Source organism: Hesperophylax consimilis, chromosome 11, assembly GCF_061612785.1.
Source record: "Hesperophylax consimilis isolate HC1 chromosome 11, BYU_Hcon_1.0, whole genome shotgun sequence".
NCBI lineage: Eukaryota > Metazoa > Arthropoda > Insecta > Trichoptera > Limnephilidae > Hesperophylax > Hesperophylax consimilis.
The window spans coordinates 17194333-17214191 of record NC_142846.1 but is presented as its reverse complement, the minus strand read 5'-3'; the positions used below and the strand labels follow the sequence as shown (position 1 = coordinate 17214191).

Below are 19859 nucleotides of genomic sequence, written 5' to 3'. Positions count from 1 at the left end.
TTTGCTCTTTTAGAGACTTCTGCCATACATTTGACTACATTAAACGGTTTTTAATGATATTGTACCATATTTTACGACCATTAATTAATTAATCGGAATATTTTTACGGTATTCTATCATTTTGATGAGTTGATTGCGGACAAGGCCTTTTTTGCAATAATTTAATCAGATTTTCAAGGTTTTACCATATTTCACCGTCTTCCACTATTTATTTGTATGTTTTACCACATTTTACCGTCTTCCACCCACTATTTGTATGTCTTACCACATTTTACTGTCTTCCACCATACATTTGTATGTTTTACCACATTTTACCATCCTCCACCATATATTTGTATGATTTACCAAATTTCACCGTCTTCCACCACAAATTTGTATGTTTTACCACATTTTACCGTCTTTAACTCTACATTTGTATGTCTTACCACATTTTACGGTCTTACACCATACATCTGTATGTTTTACCACATTTTACGTTTCTCCACCATATATTTGTATGATTTACCAAATTTCACCGTCTTCCACCATATATTTGTATGTTTTACCACATTTTACCGTCTTCCACCATAAATTTGTATGTTTTAACACATTTTACCGTCTTCCACCATACATTTGTATGTTTTACCAAATTTCACCGTCTTCTACCTATATTTGTATGTTTTACCGAATTTCACCGTCATCCACCATATATTTTTATGTTTTTGTAACATTTTACCGTCTTCCACCATACATTTGCATGTTTTCCACAATCCACCGTCTTTCACCAAACATTTGTATGTTTTCCCACATTTAACCGTCTTCCACCATTAATTTGTGTGTCTTACATCAATTTACCATCTTCCACTATACATGTGATTGTTTTTAGACATTTTACCGTCTTCCACCATACATTTGTGTGTTTAACGATATTTACCGTCTTCCACCAAACATTTGTATGTTTTACAACATTTTACCGTCTTCCACCATACATTTGTATGTTTTACCACATTTTACCGTCTTCTACCATTTATTTGTTTGTTTAACCACATTTTACCGTCTTCCACCATACATTTGAATGTTTTACCACATTTTACCGTCTTCCACCATAATTTTCTCTGTTTTACCTATTTTATCCAATTTTAGAATTTTTACCGTGTTTTGAATTATTTTGGCACAATTTATCATTCTTCACAGTGTTTTTATTTTTATTTTTGACCTTTTTTCTCTATTTCTTACGGTTTTTAATGATGGTTTACCATATTTCACAATGTTTTTAGAGGTTCAATCATGTTTTACCGTATACTTTAGTGGTTTTTAGTTATATTTTCCAAATTTGAGTTTTTCAAGGTCATTTTCAGAAAGTTTTCATCTTCCATCATATATTTGACTAGTTTTTACGGTTTTCAATGATTTTTTACAATATTTGACTATGTTTTTAAAGGTTTAGCATGCTGTTTGCTGTTTAAGAGTCTTCTACCATACATTTGACTACATTAAACGGTTTTGTATGATATTGTACCATAAAAAAAACTTATACTTAAAAGCCGATATAAACTCAAAAAAATGATAGCTAGAAATGTCCTATCGGACATAGAAATGTCCTAACGGACACTAGAAATGTCCGATGGGACACTAGAAATGTCCGATGGGATATTGAAATGTCCGATCGGACACTAGAAATGTCCTATCGGACATAGAAATGTCCTATCAGACACTAGAAATGTCCTATCGGACACTAGAAATGTCCGATGGGACATTTAAATGTCCGATCGGACACCAGATATGTCCTATCGGACAAGGAAATGTCCTATCGGACACTAGAAATGTCCGATCAGACACAAAAAAGTCCGATGGGACACTACAAATGTCCGATGGGACATTGAAATGTCCGATCGGACACAAAAAATGTCCGATAGGACACAAGAAATGTCAGATGGGACACTAGAAGTGTCCGATGGGACATTGAAATGTCCGATGGGACATTGAAATGTCCGATGGGACATTTAAATGTCCTATCGTACACTAGAAATGTCCGATCGGACACTAAAAATGTCCTTTCGGACATCCGAAATGTTCGATCAGTTAGTATTTTACGTTTTTGAATATTTGAAGTACAGTGTACAACATTTTTTTTAAATTTATTTTTTTTAGACCATTTTTTTCCATATTTCACCGTCTGTTTCCGTCCGTCACCACAAGTTTCTGTGTTTTACCTTCTTTTACCCCATTTTAGCATTTTTACTCTGTTAAACAATATTTTGGCACGTGTTTTCATTCTTCACAAGGTTTAACTATGTGAAACCTATTTTCACTATTTTTACCGTATTTTTCCGTAAAACATTCAAATATATGGTTGAGGACGTTAAAATGTGGTCAAACATTCAAATGTATGGTAGAAGACGGTTAAATGTGGTAAAACATGCAAATGTATGGTAGAAGACGGTAAATTGTATTAAAACTTTCGAATGTATGGTGGAAGACGGTAAAATGTGGTAAAACATACAAATGTATGGTAGAAGACGGTAAAATGTGGTAAAACATACAAATGTTTGGTGAGAGACGGTAAAATGTGACAAACACACAAATGTATGGTAGAAGACGGTAAAATGTGGTAAAACATACAAATGTATGGAGGAAGACGGTAAAATGTGGTAAGACATACAAATGTAGGGTGGAAGACGGTAAAATTTGGTAAAACATACAAATGTATGGTAGAAGACAGTAAATTGTATTAAAACATTCAAATGTATGGTGGAAGACGGTAAAATGAGGTAAAACATACAAATGTATGGTAGAAGACGGTAAAATGTGGTAAAACATACAAATGTTTGGTGGAAGACGGTAAAATGTGACAAACATACAAATGTATGGTAGAAGACGGTAAAATGTGGTAAAACATACAAATGTATGGAGGAAGACGTTAAAATGTGGTAAGACATACAAATGTAGGGTGGAAGACGGTAAAATTTGGTAAAACATACAAATGTATGGTGGAAGACGGTAAAATGTGGTAAGACATACAAATGTAGGGTGGAAGACGGTAAAATGTGTTAAAACATACAAATATATGGTGGAAGACGGTTAAATATGGTAAAAATACAAATGTATGGTGGAAGACGGTAAAATGTGTTAAAACATACAAATATATGGTGGAAGACGGTTAATAATGGTAAATCCTTGAAAATCTGATTAAATTATGGTAAAAAAGGCCTCGTCCGCAATCGACTCATCAAAATGATAGAATACAGTAAAAATATTCCGATTAATTAATTCATGGTCTTAAAATATGGTACAATATCATTTAAAACCATTTCATGTAGTCAAATGTATGGCATAAGACTCTAAAACAGCAAACAGCATACTGAACCTCTAAAAACATAGTCAAATATTGTAAAAAATCATTAAAAACCTTAAAAAATAGTCAAATATATGACGGAAGACGTTTAACATGATGAAAATGACCTTGAAAAACTAAAATTTGGAAAATATCACTAAAAACCAGTAAAGTATATGATAAAACATGATTGATCCTTGAAAAGCATTGTGAAATATGCTAAACCATCATTAAAAACCGTTAAACATCGTAAAATATGATAAAACCATGAAAAACATAGAAAAATATGGAAAAACATCTCTTTAATCAGTTAAACGTAGTAAAAAGACGGTAAAACATCATATAACATAATTAAGACTTTAGAAACACAGTTAAATATGGTCAAATACCATTTGAAACCAGAAAAATTTGTCAAATATATGGCGACAGACGGTAAATTATCGTATTATGTGATAACACTTGAAAAACATAGTAAAAACACATCGCAAAGTAGTAGGAAACATAAAGACATATTGAAAGACATTGTAAAACGTTTCGTGTAAGATAGCCTATAGACCGTCTTTTAGGATTGCCAAACATTTTCTTCCCACCACGAAGTTGACTATGCCTTGCAATGTGTTTTCTAATGTTAGGATTATGCGGAAGGTAGCTCCACGGTTAGGTAGCACGGGCGCCATCGGGAAATAGCTTGACGATTGATTCACGATGTTGAGAGATATACGCTAGAGTTGTGTTTTCATCCAGTGCTCTGTGTTTGACGGCTTGCTGACGGCGTGGCGTACAGATACGTTTTATTTTTTGTTACCTTTTCTTATTCATTATTTTTGTTTGTTTTATTGGTTTACGACGCAGTTGCTTGTATTATTTCTATCATTTATTATTTCTTAAATAATAAGTATTGTTTGTTTTTTTTTATTATAAATTTAATTTAGACCATCCGAACATCCTCAAAATTCGCAGAACTTCTCTTGGTGAATAATCATACCCCACTTAACAACAAGGGTCCTAAACCATTGCATATAGAAAAAAAGGGCATTAGATTAAATTTACTTGAACAATTAGAAATCAATTAACGAACGAATGACCCAAATTTAACACTAATTAATAAAGTACGGAAAATAATTTACTCACCACTTCTCAGTATTTTCACAAAACCCAAGCAGTATAATGCACCCAAATAATTCATAGCAATAAAGTCATTAGTAAATAATTAAGAACTCATTACCATTTACTGAGGGGAAAATATAGATTGGTTTAACCAACAATAGATCATGTCATCGGTTTAACCAGTAATAAATCAATGTATGCACCTTCAAAATTTACATTTGAAATAGTATAAATACGTCGTCTCAATGTAGACTAACCACAGTTTGAAAATTGCCTTGTAAGCCGAAACAGCTGTCACAATAATAAAAAACTAAAACACTTGCAGAACTTAATAATAATATTATCAAATTTAATCTAAATTAAATTTATAATAAAAAAAAATTAAATGGAGTTCTACGAATTAAACACAAAAACAATAAATAACTATTGTTTGATTTTTTTTTGTAATTTGTTGAAATGGCGGAGGACAAAAATCGACCTCCGGACCCTGAGTCCATTTCTTATATTATAGACGACTACGATTCTGATGATATTCAGACTTCTGTAACCATTCCTCCCGAAAACGACGACCACCGCTTTGCCTTAATGTACCTCCTAAAATTAAATCTCTTTCACAATCAAACGAAGCCCCAATTTCTAATGGAAGTTATAATGATACCATTCCTCGAGAAGCAAAAGCTATTGAGCTTATGTATTCTATTTCATCTTCAGCTCCATTTACTGTCAATGTCCAAAGGACTGAACAGGGGAAAATAATTCATCCCCTGGATTTTGGTAAATTTATTTTTAGCTCAAAACTCAATAACCTTGGTATTATAAATGGATCAATAAAACCGGAAGGTCGATACAAACTATCCATAGAATTACTTTTAATTTAACCAGAATAGGCAGAGTAAGAGGAATCCCAACCGATCTATCAGAAACAGTAATAGTAGACGCTCTTAATGACTCTCAATTAACTCCAAAAGTTTTAAAAGCACGTCGTTTGAATTTCAAGGATACTTCCACCGGCACCACTATATAGAAACCTTTTTATTTATTATAACGCTCTTACCGTTGAAATATACAGATTCCCGACTATCCAATGTTTCAACTGTTGCCGTTTTGGAAATTAAACCTATTTGTCGTTCCCCTCCTTATTGTTTCCATTGCGGAGAGGATCATCCCTTTAAACAGTGTCAAAATACAAGGAATAACCCTATTTGTATTAATTGTAAGGGCAACCAAACTGCTGTTAGTGTGGCCTGTCCAGAGTTATCTAGACAGAGAAATATCAAACAGACAATGGCTGCAGACAACATTTCCTACTTTCAGGCCTCTCAATTATTCCCTCCCACAAAAAAATCTATTGCAGAGATAACGACTAACGCTTCTCTTTTTCATTTTTCTTCCCCTAAATCCCTTCTTTCACCTTCCCACAAAGAAACAATTTTCAAACCGATAAAATCTAATCCAAAATTTATTCCTTCTTTCGATAAAAAACTACATAATGATCTTTTACTTAACCCGAAGGGGAATAATAAATCCCAGGCTCCCAATGGGACTGCCTTAAAAAACTTTTCCACTTCCGATATCTTCCCTAAGGTCATGATTGAAAATTCTTTTTTTATTCAAACTTTAATTACCCTATTAATTACGATCCTTTCAAATAACAATAAAGTACCGTCCAGAGCTGCCGAATATATGAAATCTTTACTCTCTAGCCTTCCCGATGTATCCGCAACTGAGCAAAATACTTCAATGGAATAGTAGAAGTCTATTCGCAAATTGATCTTGTACAGTTACTTGATGAACATAATATTTCAGTTGCTGCCATCTCCGAAACCTGGTTAAAACCCTCATACCAATTTAAAATTCCTGGATATCACTGTCTAAGACATGATAGACTGGATGGCAAAGGTGGCACTGCTTTTATTATACATAATTCTATCCCTTTTAAACAAATTATTTTCCACACTCTCTCCAATAATTTTCAGAAAGTAGAAGCTGTTGTATCTGATATTACATAACTATTAATATATATCCCTCCCTTTACAATTTTTGTTGAAAACGAATGGTCAACATTTATATCCTAGATTCGTCCCCCGTAAATGATACTTGGGGACTTCAATGCTCATTCTCCTTCTTGGGGCAGTGAGTTAACAAACCGTTCTGGCCATAATCTATTAGATTTTATGGATACATATTATTTATGTATTCTTAATGACGGATCTCCAACTCGTTTTACTGCCCCTCAACATCGGAAAAGTGGAGTCGATTTATCTTTTTGCTCATCTTCGGTGATTCCCATATGTTCTCGGAATATTCTTAAAAATCCCCTTTCCAGTGACCATTTTCCTATAATAATTACCTTCCACCATCTATCTTCCACGCATTCCTTTTCGATAAACAATAGTTTTAAATTTACAACGAAAGACGCGAATTGGAGAAATTTTTCTTCAGAATTAGACTCCATTGTTCAAGCATCTAAGTCTTCCCTTGTCAACACTAGTTTACAATGTGAATTATTTCCTAACATGATAGTAAAAGCTGCAGAATTAACACTTAAAAAACGTAATGTTAACATTAAGATAAAACAAACCACCCCACTGTGGGATGAAGAATGCACTAGTGTCGTTAAATCCAGAAGAGAAGCATTTTCCATTTTCCGTAAATGTATGTCTTTCGAAAATTACCTTTCTGTGAAACGCGTCCAGGCAGAAGCGAAACGCGTTTTGAAAAACAAAAAGCGGTCTGGATGAATGAATCTCCCCAGTCATCCGTATGGTCCTATTTAAAAAAATTCGGTTCGTCATATACCTTAGGCATTTGGTTTGACACGAAACTTAACTTTATCAAGCATATTGAAATAATTACCAATAAAGCTTTGAAAATGCTGGGATTTATTTTAAGGGTATCTAGTGATTTCAAAAATGTAAATACTGTAAAAACATTATAAATTTCACTCCTTGTTGAATATAATATAATATAATATAATATACAGTTGAGTTTCTCTGTAAGGAAAGAAGAGGTTTATTGTGTTAATCTCATAAGATTTACATAAAGAAAAGCATTCAGTAACAAAACATTACCTGTAAGGAAAGAAACGACATTTAATGTTATTAATTGTTATGTCAATTCCTTAATCACAATCACGATAGCAATTACAAATTATTGAAATTATTCCCATCAATCTGCCTTGTCACAACCCATAGATTACATTTACTATGTCTTAAACCATAGATTACGAAATATCGAGTCGACTGTGTAGGTACTGTGGCGCACATCCAGCTAGTGACAGTCCACGACACACACTGCCACAATGACAAGACAAGCTCGGCATTGCCTTGAATTAAAGAAAATTATATTTTTCTTTACATATATATTTATGCTCTCTATGGTATGTTTGGGATCGCACCAACCTCCCCACAGTCCGGAATAAATATAATTATTATATAAGTGTAAAATTATTTAAGGTCTGAAACCAACAAGGCAGTTATGACAATTATTATTATAAAGGAAACCAACCCGACGAAGGCTCGCTGCTAAGACGCGCTAGTATAGCATACTGCCATCAGAACAGTGGGAAAGTTGATGTGGGCTAATTTAATTAAAATAAAATAATAAAAAATTAAATGTGTGATAAAAAAGTATGAGTGCAATGCTTATTAAGCTGGGGACTCGCTTCCAGATAAAATTATAGTTGTTAATTTATTTGTGGATTTATCTGCGGACGCATTTAAAGAGAAAACCATTCTTGAGTTTGAAGTACAGTTTTAAAATTCTTATTGCTGACTAGGTGTTTTCGGAACCAATCTCATAAGCTGAAATGTCAGACATTGAAAGTATTGTCTCTCTTCAGTTTACATAATGTCTGTTGTTTGATTCTAGATGGAAAGACATCAGATTGGACGACGGTGTTGAACATGAATGTGATAGCGCTGAGCATCGCTACTCGGGAGGCCCTGAAGAGCATGAGGACTCGAGGAGATGATGGTCAGATAATCAATATCAACAGGTTCAACTTTCGACTTATTATCATACTCATCAATAAAAATAATTCACAATGTTAAAAGATTAAGGAAGAAATGATGAAGCATACTTCACTTTGAAGCAAGAGGTTCTGTATCAGATTCAGATTTAAAGATTGCCAGCAGTGCATTCCAGTTTTAAAATGTACTTAGTATTTCATATAGGTGTAGCACGTTGATTAGTTGGGGTACCGCAATTCATTTACTCCACTAAGACACATTTCTAAAATAATTGAATAAATAATAGTGCTTCGTCAACGTTCGCAAAAACATCTCGAGAATAAAAGACACGCATTCATCACTGAAAATCTCGGTTATTTTTCAGGTGACAAATCAAATAAGCAATAAATGTTGAATGAAACATACGTGTACACATTGAATTATTTGGCGGGTTTAGAATAAACCGACGCGACGTAGCGCAATGGTAGAGAATCTGACCGACAATCAGAAAGCTGCGGGTTCAATTCCCGTCAGCGGCATTTATTTTTTCAATTTATACAATACGGGTGTTTCAGGCTTGTCATCCTTTGTGCTATGCATAAAAAAATTATTTATAAACATTAAAATATTTGAAAAAAGATTAATTTGTACTTATTGTTCAGAAATTATTGTAAGGAACATATGAATAAATACATGTTATGTGTGTGTTTCAGCATTGTGGGCCACCAGATCCCTCGCCACCAGGGCTTTAACGCCGGTATCTACTCCCCCAGCAAGTACGCAGTCACCGCCCTCACGGAGACTGTGTCCCACGAGCTCTCTGTGAGAAAAAATTGCATTAGATTAGAAAGGGCAAATCGGAAGTAGACCCTCAACCTGCTATAACACCTACTTCAACGGCATCCTCTGTTAATAAAAACACATCCTCAAAATTCGCAGAACATCTCTTGGTGAATAATCATACCCCACTTAACAACAAGGGTCCTAAACCATTGCATATAGAAAAAAAAAGTGGGTGTGTCAAGCCTACGCAAGACAGAAGTGAAACTTCTAGTATTCCTCTCTCTCTATTTTCAAATTTAATTTATTCCTCTCTCTCTATTTTCAAATTAACCGTATGAACCACAATCAATTACGTATTTCACTCGTATTACACTCACGACGCAGTATACTAACCAAGCAGCTGATGCTTGGCGTGGCGCAGTTCGCTGGTGTCTGAGAGAGAGGAAAGAAGAGAAGAGAGAGAACGTTCGTGAGCGGCTCCCCCACCTCAACAAGCGCATATGGTGAGAGAGGGACAGTGAACGGTGAGCGGTGGTGGGGGTACCCGCATTTTCGTGTCGATCCTGACTCGGTTTTACTCCGTCCCCGAATCCATTACGCGCCTAAAGAAGTTTCACTTCAAAAAATTGCATTACATTAGACTCTTTCGATGTGTTTTTACTATGTTTTGCAAGGTCTTATCACGTAGTACGATGATTTATCGTCTGTCGCCATAAACTTGACTTTAATTTATGGTTTTTAATTGTATTTAACAATATTTCACTGTGTTTCTCAAGTTTTAATTATGTTATTTGATGTTTTATCGTCTTTTTACTACGTTTAACTGATTTAAGAGACGTTTTACCACATTTTTCTATGTTTTTCATGGTTTTATCATATTTTACGATGTTTTACGATTTTTAATGATGGTTTACCATATTTCACAATGCTTTTCAAAGATCAATCATGTTTTACCATATATTTTACTGGTTTTTGTGATATTTTCCACATTTTTTGTTTTTTTAAGGTCATTTTCATCATGTAAAACGTCTTCCGTCATATATTAGACTAGTTTTTACGGTTTTTAATGATTTTTTACAATATTTGACAATGTTTTTAAAGGTTTAGCATGCTGTTTGCTCTTTTAGAGACTTCTGCCATACATTTGACTACATTAAACGGTTTTTAATGATATTGTACCATATTTTACGAGCATAAATTATATTAATCGGAATATTTTTACGGTATTCTATCATTTTGATGAGTTGATTGCGGATGAGGCCTTTTTAGCCATAATTTAATCAGATTTTCAAGGTTTTACCATATTTCACTGTCTTCCACCATATATTTGTATGTTTTACCACACTTTACCGTCTTCCACCATACATTTGTATGTTTTACCACATTTTACTGTCTTCCACCACATATTTGTATGTTTTACCACATTTTATTGTCTTCCACCCAACATTTGTATGTTTTACCATATTTTACGGTCTCCCACCATACATTTGTATGTTTTACCACATTTTACTGCCTTCCACCACATATTTATATGCTTTACCACATTTTATTGTCTTCCACCCAACATTTGTATGTTTTACCATATTTTACGGTCTCCCACCATACATTTGTATGTTTTACCACATTTTATTGTCTTCCACCACATATTTGTATGTTTTACCACATTTTACCGTCTTCCACCCAACATTTGTATGTTTTACCATATTTTACTCTCTTCCAGCATACATTTGTAAGTTTTACTACATTTTACTGTCTTCCACCACATATTTGTATGTTTTACCACATTTTACCGTCTTCCACCACATATTTGTATGTTTTACCACATTTTTCCGTCTTCTAGCATACATTTGTATGTTTTACCCTATTTTATCCCATTTTAGAATTTTTACCGTGTTTAAGATTATTTTAGCACATGTTTTCATTCTTCACAGTATTTTTCTACGCTGGACCTGTATCATTTTTTTATACCGTATTTCCCATGTTAAATAATGATTCATCACATCATCAATTGATTAAATGTCATTTATGAACCTTCGCTATGTTTTTCCACCATTTACTGTTTTTAAAGATATATATTAGTATCTTACTATGTTAAACCATATTTGCATGTGTTTTACAACGTTGGTAAATTATGGTTTAAAATGACAAAAACAAGACGAAAAATGAGGAACAGGTTAACCATTAGACGTTTGGGAAAATTTTATAAAGAAAACTAAGAAAAATGGTAGAAAAAGAGTAAATACGCTTAAACATGGAAAAACACGACCAGTATTGTGAAAAATTGTCAAATGTGGTTAAAGATGACAAAGCATGGCAAAAAATTAGGAATTTTTTGATAAACGGTACGCTGTCTAAAAGACTGCCAAACATAGTATACATGGTAAAATGTGTTTAAAGCTAGAACACTCACAATACAAGTTAAAACAAGTAAAACATGTGAAAAAATGGTAAAATTCGTTGAAACCTAGCGAAAACATGGTTAAATAATTTAATAAAGGTAAGATTAGCAAAAAATGACGAAATTCAGTAGGAAAAGTTGAAAAATGTTAAAATTTGTAAAACTTGGTGATATTTTCTTGAGCACAGCTAAATTAACATATTAAAAGCATCGAAAATAGGTTTTCATGCAAGAGAAACCCAATATCGGCGAAATGTTCACAATAATGAAAGTTCGTGAACAGACTCAATCAAAGTACACAGTGAAAAAAAAAATTCAGTAAAAGTGCTGAAAAATACGTAAAAATGGTAAACGGTAAGTTTAAATTGGTAAAAAATCGCAAAGAACAATCCAGAAAATTGGCGAAAAACGGATAATAGTGTCAAAAAATGTCAAAAATGAGATTTTTCAAAAAATTTCAAAGATGAGATTTTTCAAAAAATGAACGGAATAGATATAGAATAGGAAGTAGAACGGGAAAACTTACAAACTATATACAATGAAGAAAAAACAAATGGATAATAGACTAAACAATTTCACACATCGGAAAAGTGCAAAAGACGATTTATCGCATGAAATTCAGTTAAATATCGTTGAAGGCCTAAAAAACATAAAATAGAAAACATGTTTTAAGTTGGCGAAATATATTTTTTTAATATATTTTATAAAATACAGTATAATTATTTATATTTACAAAATAACAATATATTTCAAATTATAATTGAACATGTTTACCTTCACGAGAGTCTATAATACTCGTATGTTAAGGGGATAGGAAATGTATAAGATTCAGTAAAACAGTATATCCAAGATTTTCCACAATTTACACCATTTTAAACTATATTTTATTAATTATAGGCCATTAAGAATGTTTTTCCTCTTTTTTACTATATTTTGTGTCCACATCGAATATTTCTTTTAAAAGATTTATGTTTGGAAATAAATTAAATTAATTTACATTATACTGTGTCCGATCGGACAAAACTGTGTCCGATCGGACAAATAATTGTCCGATCAGACGATTTTTTGTCCAATCGGACAATACTTTGTCCGATCGGACAAGTCTGTGTCCGATTGGACAAGTCTGTGTCCATCAGAATTGGACAATAATTTATCCGATCGGACACAGACTTGTCCGATCGGACACAGCCTTGTCCGATCGGACACAGACCTGTCCGATCGGACAAAGAATTGTCCGATCGGACAATTCTTTGTCCGATCGGACACAGTTTTGTCCGATCGGACAAAGTATTGTCCGATCGGACACAGACTTGTCCGATCGGACAATTATTTGTCCGATCGGACACAGTTTTGTCCGATCGGACACAGTATTGTCTGATCGGACAAAGTATTGTCCGATGGGAATAACTTTATCCAATTGGACAACACTTTAGACAACTGCTACGTCGGATGTTTTTGTTAGGACATTTCTGTCCATCTGTCAATACAATAATTTGTAGAATTACAATTCTTTTGATAAATTCAAAATTTTCTCCACAATTTTTCAAAGGGATGCGTCAATGCATACGTTCAACAATAAACATACTAACGCGTAGTAATGAGAAATTACGGTTAGAAGTTGAAATGCGGTAAATGACGTTAAAAATAGCAACGGCAAAGAGTTACTAAATCAATAAAGTAAAATGCAGTAATAATGTCCAACGTTAAATAACTCTTACTTTATTGTAAAAAGGTGGTTAAAGGTAAAGAGATTAATTAAATTAAATAAAATTGATTTCTTAAAAAATCAGAATACGGGATAAAACGCTTAAACGCATAAAAATGGCATAAAATGGTAAAAATTATAAAATACTTTAAAATTGTAGAAAAACAAATATGATAGAGTAAAGCAATAAGCATTTAAATACACTTTAAAGCATTAAAATGGTTAAAGGGATAAAATAATGTAAAAATTCAGAAACCAAAATATGATGATATGAATTAAATACGCTTAAAAGCATAAAAATGGTTAATAATGGTAAAAAGGATAAAATACTGTTAAAATGCAGAAACTCAAATATGATAGAGAAACGCAACTAGCACTAAATACGCTTAAAAGCATAAAAATGGTTAATAATGGTAAAAAGGACAAAATACTGTAAAAATGCAGAAACACAAATATGATGGAGAATCGCAACTACCGTAAAATATCATAAAACATGGTAAAAAATACAGTCTTTTAGTTAGTATACCATGTTTTCTCAATTTTGCTGTGCTTTCTCTTGTTTAAGCATATTAAACACAATTCATCCCTTGTTTTACCGTGTTTGATCAATTTTTCAATTTTTTGTTTGACATTCACAATGAATTCCAATATTTTACGTTTTAACCACGTTTCGTTTTGTTTTACCATATTATATCACTATTTACTTTGTTTTAGCGTGTTTTACCAATTTTTACATTGATTTACATTATTTTATGATTTTTTTCCATGTATTACGGTGTTTCATACAAAACTCATAAAAACATGGTTTAATATTATGAATATATATTGTCTTTAATTGTATAACAATTGTTTTAGCGAGTATTAACGTGTATTGATGTTTTCGCGTCTCAACTTACTTATTGCATTTTTACTGCATTTTAAACAGGCATTTTACGTCTTTGTCCACACAACTGCATTGTACCACTTTTACGCTTACACATTTCACGGTTTTTACGTGTTAACCTAGTTTTAAGGTATGATTTTCTGAATCTTACATTTTTTGCCATATACTGCTATTTATTAAATCATTGACAGCATTTAGCTTTTTATTAAATTTTTAAACGAGGTAAACCTGGTCTATAAGGGCCTGCAGGTATATTTCACTGATTTTAAACAGATTTAAATTTTTCCGATTTTTTTCAATGTTTTACCAAGTATAACCCAATAAGGAGGTAAAACACATAAAAACATGGTTGAATAGGACGATACGTGGCAAAATGTCATAAAAAGAGGTGATGTTTCGAAAATTAACCATATTTCACCAATTAACTTGGTAAATTCATAAAAACATGAGTCAATATAAAAAAACGTGGTAAGATATTAAAAAACGTCACAACACGTGGAAAACGTGGCAAACCATGGCAAAATGACATAAAAGAAGTTAAAACATCGTAAAATAATTTTTTTTCCCATTGTATCATTTTTACCGTGTTTTACATTATTTAACCACATTTTATCTTTTTTACCGTATTTTACATTATTTGAACACATTTTATCATTCTTTACGGAAGTTTACGATTTTCGACGTCCTACTGGACATATAAAATTTCCGATCGGACAGTATTTTCCATCTTCGAGAATTTTAACTGTGCTATGCCAACTTTTGCCATTCATTAAACTTTTAACCGCATTTTCGACTAAACAGCCATATTTAACCTTTTTTAAATTGTTATCTTGGTTAGCCTGGTTTTAAGGGCCTTTAGGCATATTTTACTAATTTTTGGCGAGATTTTCCAATTTTTCTTATGTTATAAGTATATTTTTAATTGTTTTCCATATTTCACTATGTTTCAACATATTTCACCAAATAACGAAGAAAAATACATAAAAACATGGTAAAATATGATCAAACGCGGTAAGATACTAAAAGACACGATATATTACGCCGTAAACGTTTCAAAACGTGGAAAATGTGATAAACCGAGGTGATGTTTTGAATTTATCACCACATTTCACCAAATAACGTGTTAAAAATCATAAAAACATGGTTCAATATGATGAAACGTGGTGAGATACTAAAAAACGTCACAACACGTGATAAATGTGGTTAAACGAGAGTAAATGTGATAAAACGAGGTAAAACATCATAAAATATCATTTAAAACGTAATTAAATTTATGGTGGTAGATGGTGAAACAATTCTTACATGGATAAAAGCTTGAAAATTTGATAATTCGTTGAAAATCATTAAAAGATGTAGGAAGTATGGTAAAACATAATCCAAAAGGTACACAACATGCTAAAACACTATAAATTCATGTAAAATATGCTAAAATATTCTAAAACACGGAAAATGAACTTGAAAATTCCAAAACTAAATTGGTAAACATGCTTAATGTGACAGAAGATGGTAAAACCTAGAAAATATGATAACATTATGTTAAGAGATGACAAGTTGCTTAAATATATAGAGTGGGAGACGACAAAACACAGTTAAACCTTGAAAAACATGGTAAAACACTATAAAATTGAGTAAACACGGTCAACGTAGTTACACACCGTAAATTATGAACATAAAAGATTGCATTTTTTTAATGAATTAAATACCGGAAACTGAATAGATATCCTTGACATGCGTTGTCCCATAAAAAAACGTCGTAGAAGTTGACGTAGTTAAACTTAGTAAAACGTGGATATTAATGTAGGTGAAGAACTGTAAAAATGTATAAATACTTAATTTTATCGTCTATAGGTTCCCCCAAGCGGTTCAAAATTAGTTAATCACAATAAAACTTATTTTCATTCCAGGATGTCAGGAGGTTAGTGCGATTCCACACGTCCCATAAAGATATACATGTTTTTGTAGAAAAATTAGATACAAAAAAATTAGCAATGAAGTACAACTATGTAGGGCGTGGTCTTGAGTATCGGATGAGAGTATGTACATGACAAACCGTATAACATTTTCCTGATGGGATTGCCATCGGGATAGTTTGTTTATATATATGGTAGGTATATTCCTAGCTTTCAATTTCTCCCATAATGTTTTATGACAGACCCTGTCGAAGGCATCACTTAGTTCTAAGAAGTACTCTCATAGGAAATTGTTTTGTTTGCATCGCTAATAAATGTATATGCGCCATTTGTCAGTCTTTCAATATCGATACAACTGTACTTATTTTCGGTGTCGAAATGCTAAAGTTCTTTCCCAAATATGGGTTGAGCCTTAAAATCTCCCATTAAAATGATTTCAGAGTGTGTGTTATATTGAATGATCGTGTTTATTTTGAAAAGGTAGTTGGTGAAGTCGGTAAGGTTGTCCGCATGACATACCGGCATGTAGACAGTCAGTATGCTTATCGTCCCTCCGTTGGTAGTTGACTGAATACCAGCGATATTCTTACTTCTGCAGCTCGTATTAAAGTACTGCGACTCCTCCGTAGGGTCGGACCCGTAGTGGTCCGTTTGTTCAATCTACAGCAGAGGTACCCCACCCCTGGATGTTCGGATAATTGGATAGATTCGATGTTTCGTTTTGTAATAACCACGTTTCTTGCAAAAGTATTACATCGTAGATATCGCACATATCTATAATGAAGTTGATGTTTCTTTTATAACTTAAAACATTACCAGTCTGCAAAATTCTTTGTTCGTGTAGGTTTTGAAATCTTTCTTTGGTATAGTTAACTTGAAAGATCCAAATTGGGTGGGATTTCGTTGTATTATTTTTTCTACTTGGATTTTACTTCCTTCTATTTTACTATTGATAAAGTTTGGAATATTATCCTCAGTTACGCAACTGTCGAACCTCGAAACAAAGAGCGATGTTTTTAATTCTTAGAAATATTTTGACAAGCAAATTATAATATTTTCACCTTGATTATATCAATGGCAGTGCTTAAACAAAACCTACTTTGGTAAACAGGCTACAAAAATATGTCGTATTTTGTTATTCGGCGGTACATCCTCACTGCATATTCCTACGGGGAAAGAGAATTTTTGATTGAAAAAATATTTGTCTAGTAAATTTCCACTCAAGACGCCTGCAAATGTAAGTTTATCGACTTTTGTCATAGCAGTAAACCCTCTCTCCTTCCCTTTCGGGGACACATGGTTACATAATATGTAAACGTATGTAGCGTATATCTCTCAACATCGTGAATCAATCGTCAAGCTATTTCCCGATTGCGCCCATGCTACCTAACCGTGGAGCTACTTTCCGCCTACTCCTAACATTATAAAACACATTGCAAGGCATAGTCAACTTCGTGGTAGGAAGAAAATGTTTGGCAATCTTAAAAGACAGTCTAGACTATCTTACACGATACGTTTTACAATGTCTTTCAATGTGTCTTTATGTTTCCTACTACCTTTCGATGTGTATTTACTATGTTTTGCAAGGTCTTATCACGTAGTACGATGATTTATCGTCTGTCGCCATAAACTTGACTTTAATTTATGGTTTTTAATTGTATTTAACAATATTTCACTGTGTTTCTCAAGTTTTAATGATGTTATTCGATGTTTTATCGTCTTTTTACTACGTTTAACTGATTTAAGAGCCGTTTTACCACATTTTTCTATGTTTTTCATGGTTTTATCATATTTTACGATGTTTTACGATTTTTAATGATGGTTTACCATATTTCACAATGCTTTTCAAAGATCAATCATGTTTTACCATATATTTTACTGGTTTTTGTGATATTTTCCACATTTTTTGTTTTTTAAGGTCATTTTCATCATGTAAAACGTCTTCCGTCATATATTAGACTAGTTTTTACGGTTTTTAATGATTTTTTTACAATATTTGACAATGTTTTTAAAGGTTTAGCATGCTGTTTGCTCTTTTAGAGACTTCTGCCATACATTTGACTACATTAAACGGTTTTTAATGATATTGTACCATATTTTACGACCATTAATTAATTAATCGGAATATTTTTACGGTATTCTATCATTTTGATGAGTTGATTGCGGACAAGGCCTTTTTTGCAATAATTTAATCAGATTTTCAAGGTTTTACCATATTTCACCGTCTTCCACTATTTATTTGTATGTTTTACCACATTTTACCGTCTTCCACCCAACATTTGTATGTCTTACCACATTTTACTGTCTTCCACCATACATTTGTATGTTTTACCACATTTTACCATCCTCCACCATATATTTGTATGATTTACCAAATTTCACCGTCTTCCACCACAAATTTGTATGTTTTACCACATTTTACCGTCTTCAACTCTACATTTGTATGTCTTACCACATTTTACGGTCTTACACCATACATCTGTATGTTTTACCACATTTTACGTTTCTCCACCATATATTTGTATGATTTACCAAATTTCACCGTCTTCCACCATATATTTGTATGTTTTACCACATTTTACCGTCTTCCACCATAAATTTGTATGTTTTAACACATTTTACCGTCTTCCACCATACATTTGTATGTTTTACCAAATTTCACCGTCTTCTACCTATATTTGTATGTTTTACCGAATTTCACCGTCATCCACCATATATTTTTATGTTTTTGTAACATTTTACCGTCTTCCACCATACATTTGCATGTTTTCCACAATCCACCGTCTTTCACCAAACATTTGTATGTTTTCCCACATTTAACCGTCTTCCACCATTAATTTGTATGTCTTACATCAATTTACCATCTTCCACTATACATGTGATTGTTTTTAGACATTTTACCGTCTTCCACCATACATTTGTGTGTTTAACGATATTTACCGTCTTCCACCAAACATTTGTATGTTTTACAACATTTTACCGTCTTCCACCATACATTTGTATGTTTTACCACATTTTACCGTCTTCTACCATTTATTTGTTTGTTTAACCACATTTTACCGTCTTCCACCATACATTTGAATGTTTTACCACATTTTACCGTCTTCCACCATAATTTTCTCTGTTTTACCTATTTTATCCAATTTTAGAATTTTTACCGTGTTTTGAATTATTTTGGCACAATTTATCATTCTTCACAGTGTTTTTATTTTTATTTTTGACCTTTTTTCTCTATTTCTTACGGTTTTTAATGATGGTTTACCATATTTCACAATGTTTTTAGAGGTTCAATCATGTTTTACCGTATACTTTAGTGGTTTTTAGTTATATTTTCCAAATTTGAGTTTTTCAAGGTCATTTTCAGAAAGTTTTCATCTTTCATCATATATTTGACTAGTTTTTACGGTTTTCAATGATTTTTTACAATATTTGACTATGTTTTTAAAGGTTTAGCATGCTGTTTGCTGTTTAAGAGTCTTCTACCATACATTTGACTACATTAAACGGTTTTGTATGATATTGTACCATAAAAAAAACTTATAATTATAAGCCGATATAAACTCAAAAAAATGATAGCTAGAAATGTCCTATCGGACATAGAAATGTTCTATCGGACACTAAATGTCCGATCGGACATAGAAATGTCCTTACGGACACTAGAAATGTCCGATCGGATACAAGAAATGTCCGATGGGACACTAGAAATGTCCGATGGGACACTAGAAATGTCCGATGGGATATTGAAATGTCCGATCGGACACTAGAAATGTCCTATCGGACATAGAAATGTCCTATCAGACACTAGAAATG

The 19859-nt window shown here is 32.7% G+C and overlaps 1 protein-coding gene across 1 annotated transcript in view; it reads left to right on the top strand.

The window, feature by feature from the left end:
* LOC149419876 (uncharacterized) overlaps window positions 1-19859 on the top strand; it is a 126799-nt gene that overhangs the window by 92427 nt on the left and 14513 nt on the right. The window contains exons 15-16 of the mRNA XM_089637559.1: window positions 8291-8417; window positions 9084-9192. Coding sequence (XP_089493685.1) covers window positions 8291-8417; window positions 9084-9192 — 236 coding nt within the window. The remainder of the gene's footprint in view (window positions 1-8290; window positions 8418-9083; window positions 9193-19859) is intronic.